Source organism: Amphiprion ocellaris, chromosome 23 (genome assembly GCF_022539595.1).
Source record: "Amphiprion ocellaris isolate individual 3 ecotype Okinawa chromosome 23, ASM2253959v1, whole genome shotgun sequence".
Taxonomy (NCBI): Eukaryota; Metazoa; Chordata; class Actinopteri; family Pomacentridae; genus Amphiprion; species Amphiprion ocellaris.
In genome coordinates this window covers 6,794,976-6,815,763 of record NC_072788.1, presented here as the reverse complement: position 1 = coordinate 6,815,763, position 20,788 = coordinate 6,794,976, and the positions used below count along the sequence as shown (strand labels likewise).

General features: G+C 40.3%; 2 protein-coding genes across 4 annotated transcripts; both read left to right on the top strand.

Annotated features, from left to right (window-relative positions):
- The first annotated feature begins 104 nt into the window (after positions 1–104).
- On the top strand, positions 105–5,796 carry btr33 (bloodthirsty-related gene family, member 33). The gene is made up of 8 exons (XM_023290788.3): positions 105–237; positions 1,273–1,845; positions 1,944–2,039; positions 2,794–3,027; positions 3,188–3,335; positions 3,478–3,504; positions 4,257–4,402; positions 4,502–5,796. Exons 2-8 carry the CDS (start codon positions 1,276–1,278, stop codon positions 4,931–4,933), a joined length of 1,653 nt encoding a protein of 550 aa, XP_023146556.2. The 5' UTR covers positions 105–237; positions 1,273–1,275; the 3' UTR covers positions 4,934–5,796.
- Positions 5,797–5,921: 125 nt separating this feature from the next.
- rpgrip1 (RPGR interacting protein 1) lies at positions 5,922–20,777 on the top strand. Of its 3 annotated transcripts, none has more exons than XM_055007645.1 (31): positions 5,922–6,644; positions 6,917–7,046; positions 7,784–7,837; positions 7,991–8,108; positions 8,294–8,499; positions 8,591–8,693; positions 10,387–10,527; positions 11,099–11,204; positions 11,314–11,337; positions 11,424–11,570; positions 11,693–11,766; positions 11,976–12,196; positions 12,279–12,367; positions 12,499–12,549; positions 12,850–13,029; positions 13,121–13,238; positions 13,425–13,582; positions 13,675–14,026; positions 14,137–14,297; positions 15,488–15,720; positions 15,823–15,938; positions 17,337–17,524; positions 17,718–17,774; positions 17,865–18,049; positions 18,339–18,417; positions 18,576–18,642; positions 18,865–18,959; positions 19,640–19,829; positions 19,915–19,999; positions 20,104–20,231; positions 20,450–20,777. In XM_055007645.1, exons 2-31 carry the CDS (start codon positions 6,959–6,961, stop codon positions 20,659–20,661), a joined length of 4,026 nt encoding a protein of 1,341 aa, XP_054863620.1. In that variant the 5' UTR covers positions 5,922–6,644; positions 6,917–6,958; the 3' UTR covers positions 20,662–20,777. The 3 variants fall into 3 exon arrangements, with proteins under 3 accessions (XP_054863620.1, XP_054863621.1, XP_054863619.1); XM_055007646.1 differs by having other exon boundaries at positions 7,988–8,108; positions 17,889–18,049; XM_055007644.1 differs by having other exon boundaries at positions 7,988–8,108.
- Positions 20,778–20,788: the final 11 nt, after the last annotated feature.

The following is a 20,788-nucleotide window of genomic DNA, read 5'->3' as shown; positions in this document are numbered from 1 at the left end:
TTCATGTTCAGTCCATAACACACTACAAACACATGCTCACAGTACAAATCCAGTGATACACCTGAGCCAGATTTAACTCCTCCCACAAAGAAAAAACCTGCAAAAGCTCTGGAGAGAAAAAAAAAGAGAGTCCCAGAGGGCGTGGTAGCAGCTCAATGGGAAGGACTTTGTGTTTGACTGCAATGCCAGTATTTGCCTTTGCTACCTCAGAGGTCAACTTTCACATTCAGGAAAACGGTAAGACCACAACCAGATGACAGATGAATACGTTTTAGCATTGTGATTATATAAATTCTGTAGTTTTTTATCATGTCTCTGCTTTGTTTTATGCCACACAACCTTCTATTTGAAGCCACTGGGTTTTATTTCCTGGTGGTGTGGGCAGTGTATTATGGGAAAGTGGTGTACTGATGCATAAGCAGGATTATAAATTACATGGGGTTGAAATAAGGAGGCATTAATGTCTCATTGTGGGTGTTTGAAGGTAATGTTTCTGAGTGAATAAGAGGCAGAATCATGTGACCATGCAGCTGGACTTTGGCCAGTGTGCAGCTTTGAATTCTTTAAGCTAATGATAAGGTCGTTCATATGTCTACCTGTAGCAGAAGAGCTTTAATCCTCCTGTTGTCTTCACTTATGGGCACCCAAACAATATCGTTTCTTTGTCTGAAAAAGATCCAAAAATTCAGCAAAAAAATTCCCCAAAATTTCTGAAAATTTGCAAAACTTTCAGGAAGAAAATTCCAATAATTGCTTAAAAGTTTCCCTTAAAAGGTTTATTTAGGGAAAAAAAATCCCCCAAATTTGGCAAGAAATTTCTTGTAAATATTTTCAAAAAATGAGTAAAAATCTTCCAAAAAAATCCTAAAAATATCTAAAATGATTACATATATATCAGTAAAACTTCTAATATTTTCTTTAAGAACATTCACAAAAAAAATCTACCAAAATCCAATGAAATTCGCTGGATGTTGGTTGATTTTTTTGTGTGAATGTTCTTAAGAAACATTTTTAACATTTTGTTTTTTCCACCAAAAAATGTTCAAAGATTTCCCAAAAATGTTGAAAATGTGGACATCAGAAGTTTCACTGTGAAAATACATATTTTTTTTCCCCACATTTTCAAACTTTAAAATGGATAAATTTTGACCCGCAGGACGACATGAGGGTTAATACAGTTCTTTGGTCTGTTGTCTGTAAGTGTCTTCATGTTGCATAGATTTATTATCAGTAAGTGTAAGTTGACTCTGATGTTCTTTCTGTCATCCAAAGGTCATGGCCTCTCCCAGCCTCCTTCTGTCCGAGGTGCAGTTTCAGTGTTACATCTGTCAGGATATTTTCTCAGAGCCCGTCTCCATCCCCTGCGGTCACAGCTTCTGCTTCACCTGCATCACGTCACGCTGGGATGACAGCCACGCCGTCAGCTGTCCCAAATGCCAGACGGTGTTTGAGGGCCGTCCGGAGCTGTGTGAAAACTCCTTCGCCAAGGAAATGTCGGAACAGATCCGAGCGAGACGGTGGAACGGTGTGACGTCAGTGGCGGGGAAACCCATATGTTGTGATGTGTGCGTGGGAAAGCAAACCAAGGCTCTGAAGTCCTGCCTGGTGTGTCTAACGTCGTACTGTGAGAGTCACCTGGAGCCCCACCTGAGAGTCGCCACCCTGAAGATGCACAAGCTGATCGAACCGGTGGCAATGCTGCAGAACAGGATGTGTAAAAGCCACCAGAGGCTCCTGGAGCTGTTCTGCAGGAGCGATCAGAGGTGCGTTTGTGTGCTGTGCACCGAGAATGACCACCGCTGTCATGACACCGTCCCAGTGGAACGAGAAAGCCAGGAGAGGAAGGTGAGGGGCTAAATTCAGTGCTTTGGAAACCTTAGTGCCTGTCATGCAATAAGAGTCCAACTTGCAGTTTTGTCTTTTATTCCTGCTCTGATGTTCAGGCTCAGATGAAAAGGATCGAGGCTGATGTTCAGCAGATGATCAAGGACAGACTACAGAAAGTGGAGGAGATCAAACTGTCTGTGGAGCTCAGCAAAGTGAGTTGACTGCATGTTTCCCTTAAGAAAAACAGTCTTTGTTAAAATGTAAGAAAAGAAGCACATATAAAAAGTTAAGACCAAAAATATTAAGGTGCATGCCAGATTTGAATTTATAGTGAATTTTTATTTGTCCTATAGACTTCTTCTTGCTGGAAATGACATAAACACGTGAGAAAATACAGTAACACATTGTGCTGGAGATATTAATGATAAATCGCTTATGAAACCATTTTCCGGATGGTTCTTTGTGGACCTGCCTGGATTTTAGTTTGATCATGTTACTTGTTGATTGTTTCAGATTTTTTTAAGCAAAAAGTCAAGAATTTGCTGCCTTTCTGGATTCTTTCCTTGATAATACATGTAATATTTTGGGTTTTGGACTGTTGGTCAAACAGAACAACATATTAGGAGAAGAAGAAGTCTCACTAGTTGCTGCTGACCAAATAATTAATTGATTAATTGAGAGAAGAATCTGCCAATAATCTGCTACTTACAGTTCTATTTTATGCTATTATCTGCCACTAAACAAAGTAACTCCAAAAAAATGACAAATCTTTATTATCTGAAAAACCATCCCCTAACAAAACAACCTTCTAAAGAAGTGTTGTTTTTCTGAGAGAATGGCAACTCTTTGGGAAAAATATATGTCAGAATAGAATTATTATTTTTAGAATCCATTTTTTGTGAGATTTTTTTCTGATTTTGTTACTTTTGCTTACACTTAATGAAATTACTTTTTCAAATCCCACAGGAAAACTCAAAGAGGGACATAGAGGAAAGCGTGGAGGTTTTCTCTGTTCTGTTTAGAATGATGGAGAGGAGTCAAGCTGAGCTGGTGGAGACGATCCGGAGGAAGCAGGCAGCAGCGGAGCAGAGGGCGGAGAGGCTCATCGGAGAGCTGGAGCTGGAAATAAGTGCGCTGCAGAGGAGAAGAAATGAAATGGAGCAGCTTCTTCACACTGAAGACCACCTCCATGTTGTACAGGTCAGGAGAAGGACAGTTGAGTCGACGCATAAATTAGCCTGAAAACACACGACGAGTAGCTGCTGCTTAATGAGAGGAGGATCAGTTGTCAGTGTTAATGTCTTTTCCTCTGCATTCTGCTCTTCTGTTTGTTAAAAGTCACGTCTCTTGTCTTTGACAGAGGTTTCCAGCTCTCAGCTCTCCTCCATCTGTCAAACCCTGCTCTGAAATCATTGTTCATTCACACACATGTCTGGGGGCGATAAGGAGAGCAGTGGCTGACATTGAACAGCAACTGCAATCACTAACCACAAAGCTTTCTATTAGAGGTTCGAATTCTGGATTTTTTTTTGTCAGAATCACTACATTATAAGACATAACAGCTTTTTTTCATATATGATCATGATGGCATGTCAAATACGTGGATGTGGTTTGTTTCATTTCTGATCCGATGTTCTTCTTCACTTCCAGAACATGAGAAGATGCAGCAGTATGCAGGTATAACTTGTCTCTCTGTTCTCTCTCTACTGTCTCTTTTGTCCCGTTTGCTCAGAATAATCGAAACGTGTCAATAGGTGTCCAAAATGAGAAAATAATAGTGAAAATGATTGATAATCTGACTGATACTCTCACAAATGCTTTTCAACAATAACTACAAAACTTATCATCAGTCTTTTTAAATTGCGACAACTTCTATTAAAATCATGTCAAACCAATGAACCACATTCATTGAGAAGAATTAGCTTTTCCTCTTACCAGTGACTGAATAAATGGCCGGATAAACACAAGTTTTTAAGGACTTGAAATCTTGAACTTAAGGTGCAGGAAAATGATGGAGTCAGTTTAGTTTAATACACTACACCTTAGCTTTTGTTTAAAATCAATTAATGCAGAAATTTCTGCTTATTTCACAGAAAATCCCAAATGTCAACACAATTCATCAAAAATGATGTTTGTAACTTTAAAGGTTTGTCTAAATTTTTATCCTGCCACCACACATTTAATCAAGTGGTGGTAACAAGTCTTGTGAATTACCCTTTATAGTTTAGGAGTTACAGATCCATTTATAAATTATTTATATTCTCAGTTTGTCTGTTACTTTACTGTTAGAAAAGGGGTATTTCCAAGTTTTGTAACACAGAGATAAACTGTGATTCAGTTTCCAACCTCAAAACTACAGATAAAAAAGATTTTTTTTGTTATAAATAAAGGGAAAATGAAGTTCCGTCTAAACTCTCTGTGTCTTCCAGATGATCTTCATCTGGACCCCAGGACAGCCAACCCTTGGCTGGTTCTGTCGGAGGATGGGAAACAGGTTCAGGATGGAGACGTTGAACAAAACCTGACTGACCTACCAGAGCGTTTTGACACGGCTCCGTGTGTCCTCGCCCTCAGGGTAAATAAAGATGTGGTTTGTGCATAAATGTTAGGTCTCTCTGTTCCATTGTCTGAGAAATGAATAGTGACAGTGATCCGACGCTCCCCTCTCCGGCAGGGTTTCACCACAGGCAGGCACTACTGGGAGGTGGACGTGGGAGACAAAACGGCGTGGGATTTGGGCGTAGCTCGAGAGTCGGTCAACAGGAAGGGTTTAGTCACTCTGAGCCCGGAGGACGGTTACTGGACAGTTTGTCTGAGGAAGGGCAGTGAGTACCGGGCGTGTGCAGGACAGGCCGAGCTGCTGTGTGTTTCTCAGAGGCCACAGCTTGTTGGCGTGTTTTTGGACTACGAGGACGGGATGGTGTCGTTCTATGACGCAGAGGCCAAGTCACACATCTATTCTTTCACTCAGTTCCGGTTCACTGAGGCCATGTTTCCCTTTTTTAACCCGGATATGAGCGACAGCAACAGCAACAAATCAGCACTAATCATCCGGTCTGTCAGTGAAATCTATGGAGGCAGGGATTTAGAAGACATTACGATATGATGGAAAATCTAGTGTCATAAAACTGTTTCTTTTGTAAACCACACAGCAGTATAACATTTCAAGCTTATCAGTCGCAAAGTACAAATTTGTTTGTTATTAAATTAAATTAAACTTAAGTAGCCATCAATAGTATGATTATTTTGGCAACATTTCATCCAGAGGTAAAATAAAATCTTTATTTAAAATCACAAATGGCTGATTAAGGAGTGAAAATGTACATAAAGTGCAATAAATACTTATTCTTCTTCAATAAATTCTGACTTACCTCAAACACTGATGGTTTCACTAAACAACTTTCAAACACTCCTTACTGGAATCATTTGTACAGAGGTTCAATTAGTGTTTTTCACTGTTATATGCTGTTGTCAGTTATGCTTTACATCACTATCTGAGTCAATATATAATTGCGGGACTTTTTGTATCATAGTTGACATTTTTGCTGTTTTCAAGCCTAAAATCAACATGGCCGCCTACAACCAAACATCACATGGCATTTTACAGAAAGATTCTTCTAAATATTATAAACACAATTGAGTAAATTTGAAATTGAAAGTTATTTATGAAGATATATTAGTAAACCTGTTGACATGTGATAAATCCACTACTTTATATTAAATAAGTCAGAAAGCCTTGGAGTCTTGCCAGTCTTTTCTTCAAGAGGAAATGACATCACGTGGAGCAGGTCATGTGATCTGGAATTAACACACTTCCTGGAGAGGTGTTTTTGTAATGGGGAACTTAGTGGAAAGTGATTTCTCAGACACAATACAATTTGTTATTTTCCATATAAAATTTGATATATTGCCAAAAAAGAAATATCTGTCATGATTATCTCAACTTAATAAAAAGACGGTTATTTAATTTACATTTTAGTGATATCCAGCCATTTTTTATCAAGTGATTGTCTCCATAATAAATAATTATGGAATTTGTAAAGACATGATCATAATGAACATTAAAAACATCAAATTTTTTACTTTTAATAAAAATTTATGCAAGATATATCCCATGGATTTCAAAAGTCCCTCAGTTATATATCAACCCATCTAATGCTTCATTCATAATATAAGTTACATTCGGTTTCCCTCTCTCCTTCAGTATCCTGTTCTATCTATTATAAATGCTTACACTCATCCTCCTCCCCTTTTTCTTCCTCCCTTCCTTTCTGCTGTCCAAAAAAAGCAGCACACCGAGCACAGATCTGAGGCCTGCGTTGCTCCAGTAATAGCTGTCCTCAGTCATCACAGGCAAACCACAAAACTGACTTCAGAACACATGTTAGATTTTACAACCTGACGCTCGCTAATCCGATTAGCACAGAAATAGGATTAGCCTCAAGGCAGATGGCAGCACTTAGATGGACTTGAGGATTGAATATTGGGAGGAAGCATTACACACAAATACTGCACACTCATGTATGTTGCTGAAATAAACGTACGCACACAAACACAAGAGTCATTTCAATTAATAATTTGACGCAGTTGTGAATTCTTGGAAGGATTTCGATTGGAAAGATGTCTGTTAGGACTGAGATGAAAAAGGGCTGTGAGAGAATGAGGGAGGAAAGGCTGAAGAGGGATTAAAACTGCTGTCATCCAAGCACAGGGCGGAGACACATGTAGAGAGTCTGCAGGTTCTAGTGGACACCGGGATCAAGAATAGACGTTCCTTTACCAGAGGCCGAGGCTAATTGGAGGGCCGACGGATATGGGTGAGTCAAGCTTCTTGTTAGCATTGTTTTTAGTGTTGTGGTGATTTTTTATTACACAAACACAGCAATGCATGTAGACTTTAAAACCACCATAAGATCAATGAATGTGTGTCGGTGTCATCTTGTGTATGAGCATTTCATCAGAATACAGTCAACATGATGGTGAAATCTAGGAAATGGATTATCTCTTAAGGCTCTATTATTAAACTAACTTGTCATAGTCACAATATTATTTAGTATGACCTTGTTTCACCTACTTTCCTGTTTGTAAGACCGGAGCTTCCTGATTGGCTGAGTCTGAGTAGAGAATAGCGATGTCGCCAGTGGTGGACGAGACGGCCGGAGATCTGCCAGTCAGAGATGTGGGACTGATGAGAGGGGGACTGATGCCAACTGTCCCAGGTTGGCGTTTATAATTTGTCTTTTTCTAATGTAGTGTCATGTTTTAACAGACAAATTATAGTGAACAGTACCTTAGAGTTGCAGGAATGAACAGCAGAGATCCTGAATATAGAACATAAACTTTAACATCCGTAGCTGCCGTATACAGTCTATGATAGCTACATGTGACTATTCAGCTATAAAAGGCTATTATAGACTTTTAGAATAGCAGACTATTATCCACACAACAGAAGACTGCCCTGTTCTTCACAATATCATCATTCATAATATAATTTGGCTTAAATTTGATATTTTTTCAACATTAAATATCATGTACTTAATTAAAATTTCATTAAACTGATTATGTATTTATCTAATTGCCAATCACTATGAGTGTCCTTTAAACCCTCTGCATACATGCACTGTAAAAACTGAAAAATTTTTGCTAAACAGTTTGTTAAAATTTAGTCAAAATGACCAAAATACATTCCTTTGTTAAGCTGCCGTATCCCTGTGTGTCACCTACTGCACAAAACTACTGTCATATTTTAATGTCAACCAACAAACAGTGTTTGCAGAGAGCTGCAAAGATAGTTATCTACTGCATAAATTATTTTAGGTCTACATTGTGATCAGAAATCTGAAATTTTAGCTTCAGTTTTTAGTTATGATTTACAGTCAATATTCATGGCAAGAGTGTAAAGAAGGTTTAGGCTTTTAAATTCCTGCAAATATCAACTTGCTGCTTTTTTTTCCAGATACTCTACGTGATGTCAGATCCTGGAAGAAGCATCACGCCATGAAGACAAAAGGTAGAACCACATTCTCAATCAGAGTTCCACTCAAACGTTCATACTTTAAATGGAAAGAATACAGTCTTTTTACAACTGAAGTACAGATCATTTTCTACTATTTGCACCTCCAGTTAACGTGTTTATACTTCTTCACGTGTCTGTCTCCAGCAGATCCTCAGCGCCTGTTTCGGTTTCCCAGGGAGCACCTGGAGGACCTTTGTCTCCGGCTGCAGGAGGAGAACAGCGTGCTGAGACAACACACTCGTACACAGGAGCAGAGGCTACGCAGGTAACACTCATTCACACAGAAAGATTAGCAAACACCGTTAACCTACCACCAGGCTCCTGTCACACCTTATTTAGTGAGAAGCTCAGTATGTAATGGAAGCAGACAGATTAACATTTTGCACTCCTTAAACTGTGCCAGCAGAATATATGAACTGTGGTCACTTTAACCCCTCTGCTTTGCTTCAGGATGTCCACGAGACTGATGCGTCTCCGTCAGGCCCGACCTGGGTCCAGTGGTGTGAAGGAGAGAGACATGGAGGACACCATACAAGAACTGGAGGCCAGAGTGGCGATGCTGGAGAGCCAGAAAGGAGCGCTGCAGAACAAACTCAGCCTGGCCAAGCAGCACATCATGGACCTGGGGGCTCGCACGCCGTACAAGTACAGTAAAGGTGTGTGTGGAGCTGAGTAAGAGTTTCAGAAATCTGCTGCTCCCTCTTGAAGCTCTGACTCTCGCTGTTCTCTTCCTCTCTATGTTGTTAGGTAAAAATCTCGAAGTGGAGGGTGGCGTCAGGAGAGCAGCCCAGACTGCACCACCAAGATATGGCCCCACTCTGGAAGACACCAGGGCAGAGATGGAGAGATTGTAAGTGTCTAGCGTGTAAAAACATTCATTACCTACTCTGGCTCATCCTGTAGTTGCTGTGTTGGCAAAAGGTAACGTTTTACACCTGCAAGTCAAGCACAGGGGTAACACTGAGAGACAGACCCACAATTATTACCAAAAGGATAATAAAAAGCTGTATGCACGGTTCATTCATCCACCACTGATCCAACCTACATTTATTCTTAATCTTCTATGATGTTCTCTGCTCAGGTCTGTGTGTAAATATAAGCCTACAGAAACAGCAGTGCCATAAAATGCATCGTTCTTAACCAATAGTTACTGTTGATTTCTAATCTAATATGGAACTCCCTGATTTACTCGAACACCATATAATCATTTGAGGAAAGGAAAAATTAAGCGGAGTCGTGATCTTTAGTCCTCCACAGTAGCCTACAACAAACCAAGCTGGTATTAACTGCAGCTGACACAGAAAGCATCGATTTAAATTAAAGCTGCAAGCAGCGTTCAATGGGCCCTTGACACGCCGTTTGAGGAAAAGTCACAATTTTCACCATGAATCATCATCAATGTCATAAGCTTAGGTCATTACATTTGAGGTTGATATGGTCAATTGGTTAACAATAGCACATCAAAGTTGAAATATCCTTCTCTGTTACCACCGGGTGGTACTATGACTGTGAATGGATGTTGGCATATGGATGCCATCAGGGCTGGATTCTGATCAAACATGTAAAATCTGAGGCAGATTGGAGCACGTAAAGGGGAGTTAGACAGCACTTCCTGTTTTATGGCCAAGCATCAAAGTTCAGGGGGCCGCCATGGCGACGCCCTGAGACTTTTGCAGAAAATTCTGATAAATCCTCATCATTAAGGCCAGTTGTGTATACACTGGCCAAAGCTGAGGTCTCTTGGAGTTACCCCCTATGAGGATTTAAGCCCTGAATTTGAGCAGAAATAACAAAAAATCTCAGTTAATGCAAAATGGCTGACTTCCTATTGGGTTTAGGATTTGGATGCCACTGACTCTTCTTGTGTACCCTGATGTGCTACATATGCCTCCCAGATCTCGTAGATGTAGATGAAGCGTCCCACCTGTGGTAGATGTTACAAATGTTGCAGGTAGCGCTAGGGAGCCATTTTTCTGCACACATAAAATCCCATAAAATATCGAATTTTTCACTGATCCTGATTTGTGGACAAAATTTCATGAGTTTCTGAGCATGTTTAGGCCTTTAAAATGCAATTCTTTTGGGTGCTTTTCAGTGCTCGAGCCTTAAGATTCTTTATCATGTCAACATGCATCATAGATCTTCTTAAAGTGTGATTCTCACCTCTTATCTTCTACCAAGTGCAGTGACACGAGAACCTCACAGAATGTCCTTCTCAACCTTCTTGATAGACTTCTCACCATCTATTTCATGAGCCACTTCCAGCCCATATGCCATTTTTGTTCCTGCATATATCATCAATACAGTTTATTATGGTGCTTTTCACTCTCCTAAATAATTACTATCATCATATCTTAGCTTCTTTGACTGTATATTTCAGTATATCTATTAAATATTTGTAAACACACCTACAATTAACTATAATTTCCGACATTGGACATCATATTTTTTCTTTCCCTTCTGTAAACTTCTGATCGTCCATCCATCGTCTATCCCAAACTCCCTCATGCTTCTGCCCTCATCCCCACATCTCCCCCATCCAGCAGGTCCAGTGTGGCGGAGCAGGTGAGGATGGCAGAGCTGGAGCTGACTGCTCAGGCGCTCAGGGACACTCTGAGGGAGAAAGAGAAGGAGATTGAGGGAACCGTTCGGGAGATGAGGAAACAGCAGTCTGACAGACACAGGTGGCTACAGCAGAAATACTACTACATTAATGTTACTAATGCAGTTGGTGCAGGCTTGACATTATTTATAGTCAAATGACATTTTGTGCATTTCCTAATTTATAAAGTATATGTGAAGTTGCTTTTATATGTTAATATATTTCTGTTGAAGTGCTTTACTTCGCTACAGTTGCAATCACAGCCATGACTTTGCAAAATGTGCACAATAATGTAAACTCAGAAGTAGCGCAACTGTACTTAAGTTTCAATCTGAAAGAAGCTCAATTTGACTGTAACTTGTTTTTTCCATGTCATGTTTTTACTCTTAAGCATTCTATTGCATGCTACCAAAGCTATGCTCTTATACTAAAATATATTCATATATAATGTTCTGTGGGTACATTTTCATGTACTCTTTCATCGAGGAAGGCTTTTATAGCTGTTTAAACACAAACAAGATAAGAAAAAGACATTGTTATGTTTTCTTTCCACCACTCTCCTCACTGCTGCTTCTGCTTTTACAACAATGTCAGTACAAATAAATCAAACAATCATAATGGGTTAATAATAAACTATCTCTTATCTCTTTCAGAATAACTATCAGAGAGAACGTGGATCTAATCCGTCTACAAAAGCAGCTTTCAGACAAGAGCGTTGCCCTGAGAGTCACCCAGGAGAAGTTCACTGACCTGCAAGAGGTTAGACTTCTTATCTGCCAGTCATTTATTCTGCAAATGTTTTTTTCTGTTGTAAATCAGCTTACTGGACATGCTTCTTTCTTTCTTTTTTTGCTTTCTTTCTTTCTAGGCTTATGAACATCAGTTAGAAGAGGTAAACATCTTGTCATATGCATGCAAATTTCAACAAGTAGTCCTTCTCTTTCAAATAATCTTGACTGTATCGTGTCTTTTCTGCAGAGTCAGAGGTCGCTGAAGGAAAGCCAGGGAGCTCTGCTGGAGAAAGTGGAGGAGTTGACTGAACAACTGAAGCAGGAAAGACAGAGAGCTGTGGCACTGGAGGGACAACTTACCAGCACTACTCTGTCTCTGCAGACACTGGACCAGGTACCACACCTAGATCTGAAGTTACACTAAGAGAAGACACCTAAAGGAGGCAGATATTTGTTATAAAAGTCTGGAAATCATGTCAAATGTTGTCGGCATTTTCAAGTTGTTTTCTCTTTTAGCTCCAGGAGAGGATTTCAGATGTGGAGGGAGAGAGGGATCTGATTAAAGAAAACTATGACACTCTACTAGAGCGGTAAGTCATTGTCCTCAAGGTACTCGGGCACATAAACACAGAGGTTTCTAAAAAACTAAAGATAAAGCACCTGTGACCTCTGAAATGTTTGGATTTAGTCAAATGTTAATGAATTTACCAACCTAAATAAAGCATCAAATCAATAATTGATTTAAGAAGACAAATCTTTATTGCAGGGTTAATTAAACCTGACTGTTTCATTCTTTTAGTACATTATCAGCCCAAAGCAACCATGATGGCCAGGCGAGAAAACCTAAAGAGGTGGACCAGAAGAGGGAGATGGTGGAGGAAAACATCGCCAGGATGGATATCCAGAGACTGGAGGAAATGCTGCAAGCAGAGAGGGAGGAGAGAGCCAGGCTGGAGATGGAGAAGGAGAAACTGAGACAAGATAAGGAAATATTAGAAGAGCAGAGGGAGCAAGAAAGAGGTAAAGAGCCTCAGCATGTTGCATCCTTTTCAGTTTGATATGAAACAAATGGATTAATCATGATGAATTTCATTTGAATCAGGAGACAAGCAAGAGCATCTGGAACGGGAGATTCTTCATTATAGAGAGCAGGTCGCTGCTCTGCAGGACAGACTGGACTCCGTCACCAAGGTCAGAAAGTAACAAGTGGATGAAACACTGCTGAGAGGCTATTTCACAAGAAAAACTCAGATTTTCTGCTTTTGTGTCTAAGCAGATCCCTTGACATGGTTTTAATCTTGTCTCTCTCCCCTCTGTTGCAGGAGTTTGATATGAGTGTGGAGGATCTCAGTGAAACCCTTTTGCAGATCAAGGTTTGGAGTCTCTTGTACTTTTTAGGATTGTTTTTTAATAAATAGACTAAACAAACTGGTCTCAAGCCAGTTTTGTTCCTGCACAGAGGCATTTTTTGGGTTCCCTAAAGAGGTTTTAGCCAAAGAAAACTCACCAGCAGCTAAATGATAGAGATAAACAATGATTGAGAGTAATCATTTTTAAAAGGTCATTCTTTCCTTTTATCAGGGTTTACTTTACTTAAACTTATGCTCACAATCCAAAAGGCTGATTCTGCATCAGACAAAACATGTAAAGCTATGTTATCCTTCCATCTACAGGCTTTTAGGATGCAGCAGGAGAGCAGGGAGGGTCTGCACTTCCTCCTGGCTGAAGGGAACGTTGAAGATCCGAGCCGTGAGCTGCTAAACATCCAGGCATCGCATGCGGAGACTGTGCTGGAGTTACAGAAAACCAGAAACCTGCTAATAGTGGAGCATCGAATCACTAAAGACCTGCAGGTACACACACATTTTCTGAACTGAAATCGCCACTTTTAGTTTTCATTTTAACTTTTCACGTCTCAATAAAACATTCCATCTCACCTCTAAGGAAGAGTTAAATACAGTGAACCAGAAGGTGGAACAAGAGCGAGAGGAGGACAGGAGGAGGATGGTGGAGAAAGACAAACTTTTATCAAAAAGAGCTCTACAGATCAACACTCTACAAGGTATAGCAGCAAAATCAACTTCTCTTGAATCAGTATAATCAACAGAACCCAATACAATTCCTTATTCATTGCTTCTGTAATGTCTGACACTGATTACTGACATGTAGGATGTAATGTTTGAACGTTTCCACTTTATTTAGAAGCAAAACCTCACGAAACCTTTCCATTTTTTATTTGTACCTGAAGCCCAGTTGAAAGAGTTGGCGTACAGACCGAGACACTACACACAGAACATACCAACGCAGTACACCTGGCCAGCTGGAGATCAGGAGGTGGTGCAGCCTGTTGAGGATGACATGTCATTTTCTCAGCTGAGAGCCGGAGAGTCGCTGCTGGAAATCCACCTAAAGGCAAACCCAGACTCTGCAGTGATGTTTTCTGATTTGAAGTTTTCTAGACGCTTTTCTTATGACACTCATATCTGTTGTTTGTGCACCTCCAGGCTGCCACCTTCACCCCTGCAGGACTTCGCATCATGGGCAGCATCCGTTCTGGAGCAAACAGAGGTGAAGACATGGTGACCTTCTGCACCTACAGCCTGCTGGACTTTGAGGTCCACTCCACTCCTCTGGTGTCAGGAACTCAACCTCACTACGGTTTTACGTCCCGCTACGCTCTGACGCCCCGAGATCTGGGCAGACTGGGAGGTCAGGGGTCAAGGGTCAGAGTGGAGCTTCACCAGGCCTTAGGAGGAGTCAGGTTTGTGACTCATGGAAGTGGACAAATGTCTGTCATGGGTGCAATGGAGAGGAGAGGAGAGCGTATCGGTGGACGTGTCAATATCACAGGTGAGCGAATGTTGTATACAGAAAAAGCAACGTAGTGGATTTGAAGCTTCTTCCCCTCCTTGTTTGGTAATGTCCACTGGTTTGACTGCCTTTCTCTGTCCCTCTCCCAGGACAGGAGGGTGAATTTGTTGGTGCTGTGGATTTCTGGGTGCGCCTGTTCCCTCCTGCAGAGCCCATGGACACTGTAGAGGAGAGCGGAGCTGAAAGGAAAACAGCAACACAGAAGAGTCCTCTGCAGACTTGTCTTGGCTGGCAAGACAGCAGTCATGAGGTACAACAGAGAGAAGAACAAAATTTGTCTTATTAACGTTTATGTTCAAAGAGGCCTTTTCGGCCAGGGATGCAAATTGCAGTCTCCTGATGATTTAAATACAATTATGCTGAAATGTGTATCCACATTGTGCATAAACACATCTCAAGTTCTCAGCTCATACTGCATATATTGTGCGATCTTTGTGTTTGTTGAGAACACGTGTAAAGACAAATGACTTGTCTGTCTTTGAACATTTCATGAATTCAGTATAGTTTTTATAACTGAAGGATGCGATCATCTTAAATTTAAAAGTTTTCATAGTTTCTCACCTAATAGTTGCAGTAGTTTTGGTTTTGTTTCAATTTTTGTCTGTCTAGCAACAATTTCTTGGTTAGTCTGAATAATCCACACAGTTTGATTTGAATTTGTTTCTCTGCAACCACTAAGTTCTGATGACAACTATTTACAGAAAGGTTTAGTGCAAAATGGTTTCTGTAGGGAGATTTTTAAAGAATTTTTGGCCGCTTTATGCCTTTATTTGCTAATGAAAGTGGAGAGAGACAAGAAATTTGGAGAGAGAGAGTACAGAAACAAAATGTCCAAATGTCCAAAAGTCCAGGACAACTGGGAATCGAACCAGGGGCATACAGCTTAAGACATTTAGTATCCTAACTACTCATTTATCACATCACCCCAGAAAAAAGGAAACTTTAAAAAAAATTTAAAAGTTGTATATGCCACAAATGACAAAATTAAAAAACACATCTTTGCAGGCCAGTTCTTGTTCTTTTAAAAAACTAAAAATTCCCACTACTTCCACATATTCGCTTAATGCTTTTGATTTGATCTGATTTAATCGTTTTTGGGGTTTTTTTGTATTTGTGTTATTAACGGGGGTTTTCTGTATTTTCTTCTCTATTGTGTCTGTATGTGTTGACCTAGTTGGCAAGCTTCTGTATTCAGTTGTCTATGTAGAGATAAATGAAGTTGCATTGAATTAAATTGAACTGAAGTGGTGGCAGAATTTGTGTAACTATTAAGTCCTTGATACAAAACCATTATAATGACAGCTACATAATATTAGCCTTACTAACCATTAAGATGGTTTTCTTCATAATTTGTCTGAAATCACACTTTAAACTGCGATATTCTGCCTGTAAACATGTACAGGATCTGTGTTTATGACATTTATGTATTATTTATTGCAGGAGTTACACGACTATGGTGGAGGAATCCCCAATGAGTTGGTGGTAATGTTGGAGCGCTGTGTGGGCCTTAATGCTCGGTGGCCGGGTCTCCTCCCTGATGCCTACCTGACCTACCGCTTCTACGACCTTCCACCTCACGTCTCCAGAACGGTCCAGTGTACCACTGATCCGGTGTTCAATGATGCCATCAGCTTCCCACTGGCAGTAACTGCTGATGTGCTGCACTACCTCAGGTATGCTAGTTTGAATTAAGGACGTGATCTTGTCAAGTTTCAGTTCTTGTAAAGTCAATGCTTTCAATTATGCTAACAATATTTAACTATACTTTTGCCCAGGTCTAGCAGTCTGTGGGTTTATGTGTTTGATGCCAGTGATGAGCAAATACCACCAGCATATCTGGCCAAGACCCCTGTCCCCCTGCGAGCCCTGGCTACAGGCAGGGAGATAAGAGGTGAGTGGTGGTGGAGGATATACTCATATCCTTTACTTAAGTAACGTCAGTTTAAACACAAGACACCTGTGCTCCAAACAAAAAGGATGTGCACTCAATGAAGGATCTAGGATCCCTGACCTATCCCTATACACACCAGTGAGCAGTGATTCCTAACACATCTCTGGGGGTCATCGGGTGGAAACCTCCCTTCAACGGTGTTTCACCTATTTAGTCCCATAAAACTTCCAGGAGGCTAGGAGGTGAACTCTGGCGTCCCAGATTCACCCCTCTAGTGCCAGTTCACACTGCTTCTACACAATCCAAACAACACTGCTACGTTCAACTGGCCCAGGCCCATTCAGGAGATGCTCCAGATAGCAACCAGTGCCGATGCTACCAGTTAGCTAGTGCAAGATGCTGAATACCTAGTGCCAACTGCTAAAAAGTGACAAAGAAACTATACTTATAAACTCTCCAAACCCCTCTAAATGCTGATGCTAGCTGCAAGACTACTACCACATCCAAAGCAAACTTACCACTGACAAAGAAACTATACATAATGCTGATCTCTAATTGCTAAAATACTTCACTACTAATGATGCAACACTTTAAAAGTACTCTGTGACAAGTAAAACTCCTGTAACTGCATGTGAGCATTGTTTTTATTCCTGCATTAATGTAAAAGAAGGATGTTACCGTTGTAGTTGGTTGAAGTGAAGCTCCAGTTGAACTATATTGCATTCAACTGCAACTACTAATTATTTTTTATTATGGATTAATATGCTGATTATTTTATCCATTAATTGATTGATTGTTAAAAATAATTTAAAATGCCGTCGCAAGTGCTCTAGTCTAGACAATTATCAAGATAGTCGCCAATTGACTGTAAAATGACAACTGGTTGATTGACTAATCGTTTCAACTGTACTTATGTAAACAAATTTGGATAGTTTAATTTAGAAAGAAACTACATATTTTTAAAGTTTTGTTATATGTTTTGTGAGCAGAAATATTAATTTGTAAAGTTTTGTGAAATAGAAATAGAGAGAGGCATGAAAAGAAATTGTATGTTTGTACAAAAATTTGTACTTTTGTAGTTTCATTTCACCACTGGACATGAGTGAGAGAGATGGTGGAAGCCAGCATGGTTTTTGTTAAAGTTGCATTATATGACAAACATTTCACATAACTGGTCCCATACTATCAGCTTTACTAATGTCTGAGGTCTTTCCTCTAAACCTGTTCAAATACGAGAACAACCATATTCACTTGTAACAATCCCCAGTGTATTAATAGTCTCAGGTGGAAGGGCAAACTGATCTCTAGAGAACTTCACCAGCTGCAGTTTAGAATCAATGTTCTATCAAGAAGCAGCTTCGTTCAGCAGTTTGGAAATGTTTCTGTCCATCCTGCCAGGTGATTATGTTCTGAGGGATCCAGCCGGTGGACCTCGAGGCACGGTCAGAGTCATGATGAAATGGAAATACCCCTTCCAGCCACAGGTGGATGGTTTGTCGGGTGAAGTTGGAAAAGGCAGGGCGATGGAAAGCACTGAGAAGGAGGCTGACTCATCACAGAAACCAATAGCCAAACCCAGAGTAAAGGTGATACTACTTATTTCTGTTATGGCCAAACATTTGGGAAATTACCAGTAAAGCTCTCAGGAGATGCTTTTGTGTGTTTTACATGAATACACTAACAAAAAGCAGTGTGTAAATGCTAAAATATGATACTTGTATGTTGAAAGACGCTTCTGTTCTCTAACCTAATTTCTGTTCCTCTTTGGCTTCACCACAGACTCAGCAACCTGAGCCAAGAGAAACCAAAGCTGTGCAGAAAGAAATAAAATCCTGGGTAAGGTTTCAGGTGGAATTATAGGCGGATGAGTGTTCTCAGCACACAATACGGACATGCATGTGGGCTCATGTATTTGTCTGCTTACAGCCTCGACCTCCATCTGTCAAACAGAAAAGCTCACAGGACCTCCGACCAGAGAAAATCACCTTAGTGAAACCACCGTCTACAGACAGAAAGAGATCTACAAAGAGGTCACCTGAACTTCACCAGAGAACACCTCACCTGACACCTGAGCCCAGACTGACCACGCCCTCTTATTTACCAACTACCAGGTGAGATACTGATTAGTGTTTTTCATTTCATTTAGATTTTGATGTATGTTTGTGTACAGGCTATTCACAGAGCTCAATGATACAAAAGATGTTAACAGATTTGAGTAGTTGAGTAGAAATGAGTCCAAAATGAACCTAAACATTAAAAAAATCTGATTAAAACACTAAATGATTGTATTCCTCAACCGGTGCTTACAACAGTCACAATTTTGCCCTCTATGTGATATGTATAAGATATTAGTAAAAGCAATGAAAATATCCTGAAAGTATTTTTTTAATTTCATTGAAGATCTTCAGAGGGAACGTCTTCCAGACAATCACCAACGACACCATCGAGGAGAAGCTCTGCAAGTGATGCCAGGACTCAGGTCAGCTTGTTTTCTGTTTCTTAAAGACACGAAAACTGCATCCGGTAGAATCCTTTCCAGTCAAAGCCACGTTGTGCAACGATAATTGAAGCAATTTCGAATGAAAAGACACTAAATGGGAACTTGTTGGTGAATGGGCTCATATATCTGTTTTCCAGGAGTTTCCCTCTGTGGATCAGGTGTCAGTGGTTGAAGAAGGTGAAGAAGAGGAGAAGAGCGGGAGTGGTAACTATTCACAGGCACATAATAGACCTACTTTGAGTTTCCTGCAGTAATTTAAAGCCTCATTGTGCCATTGCTTATATATATACAAAAAATGATGATATCATAAACCATCTGACTTCAAAACCTTTACATGATATAGTAGTACAATATACACGTGAAGCTATTGCATGCTACAGGGCTTTCATCTCTAAATTCTTCTCATGTTTTTCTTTGACTATACAGCTGCTGCAGGAGACAGTGACGCCCCAGAATCTTCAAGGTCAAGTTCCTCACAAAGCGACATTATCGTCATTTCACCTAAGAGAAAAATGAGGAAGGTAAGATTGAAGTGTCTAAGTGAGATGGTGATATGTGTGAATGAAGGAGGAAAATTTAGCACCACATGGGGCTGTTACTGTGCTATTATACAGTATACAACAGAGGTGATATCAAAATATTCTAAAATCTTTGTACCTCTCAGCACAGCTGGCCAGCGGCAAATGGGTTCCCCCCAAATGAGTCGGGTTCTGCTCAAGGTTTCCTTCTGTTAAAAGGTAGTTTTTCCTTGCCGCTGTAGCCTTAGGGCTTGGTCTGGGGGTTCAGGCCACATGGATTCTAAGCGTCTTGACAGAATCTGAATTGTATTTGGTGCTACATACATTAAATTGAATTGAATTGAATTAAATTGTACCAATGCTCAATAACTGCATTATATATAAACTGACAAGTAGTATATTTCCTATGAACAATCACAATAAATAAATTAGAAAGACTATATTGAATTCACAGCCCCCAAACTTTGTGCAACCAAGTTTCTACTTTGGGGGCTGTGATTAAAGATTAAAAGTGCTAAGGAGAAAAACAAAGCACGACTCCTCCAACAAAGAGCCTATGAGCACTGTTCAACCTACAGTACAAGTACTGCAATTACTGTAAGGGGAAGCAGTTTTGAATCATTTGTATGCAGATCTGCAGCAGAAAAGTTTGACCTTTTCTTTCCATTTTGATGGTGTTTCAGGGAGACAAGCTCAGAGTTGAGATTCTGTCTCTGACATTTGAACCATCCTCACATGTGGCGATGGATGAGTCGGTACAACGTGTTTATGTGGAATATCGGCTGCTGGGTGTCCCGATGGAGACCACGGAAACACCGATGTCCCTCCGCAAACCCACCACGGGGGAGGAGATTCACTACAACTTCACACGAGGTGAGGGTGAAACTTTGTTGGCTTTGTGTTTATGAAGTTTTAGATTCTAAGATCCTTCATAAAAGCCTGTCTTCCTCCCTCTCAGTGATCTATGTGGATGGTTCCCAGTCTGCTCCACTCAGGCAGTATCTTTACACCATGCTGGAGGGCACTGACCCCAACCAGGGCAGGTAATGAAGTGTTGTTGGTGTTTTATCTCTGCTATTTACGCATATCTCCAACCCCATTTTACAAAATGATTCATGAATGTGTGTGTTAATGTGTGTCATGGCAGGTTAAAGTTCACAGTAGTCAGTGAGCCGATGGATGATGAGGAGGAGTGTGTGGACGTTGGACATGCTTTCCTGGACCTGAAGGAACTACTGCTCACTGGAAATGATGTCATTGAGCAACAAATCGACAGTAGGTGTTGTGAAAGTGTGCTGTATTAATTACGTGGAGTACGATATTTGTTGATGCCACTGAGCTAAAACACCAAGACTCTTCAAGATAATTCAGACTAGTGCCAATTAACTTTAACTTTATTAAAATCCTTTCATCCAATGTCTTGTGTGATGTGATGTATAAAACATGGAGTTTTCTTTCAGTATTTCTAATATCTGTGTTCCCCTTTCCTCTAGTTTTGAGTCTGGATGAAGACAAGGAAGTGATAGGAAATCTGAAAGTGTCTCTGGAAGCGGCCAAAGTGTTGACCGGAATATACCAGGAGTTTCACCAGAAAGACAAGAAAGAAGAGAAGACAGATGAAGATGAGTCTCAAGAGGAGGAAGAGGAGAAGAAAAAAGACCAGATTCAAATGATAGATTACGATGATGACAGCGACTTTTACTGAATGTAAAAATGAATGGAGCAGTCTTAAGCACAAGGAGGAGTCTTTCTTTATCTGTTTGTAGCCTCTTTAAGATTTTAAAAAGCAAAGAAATAAAGAGTCACTTTTGAAAGACATAATAGGAATTAAT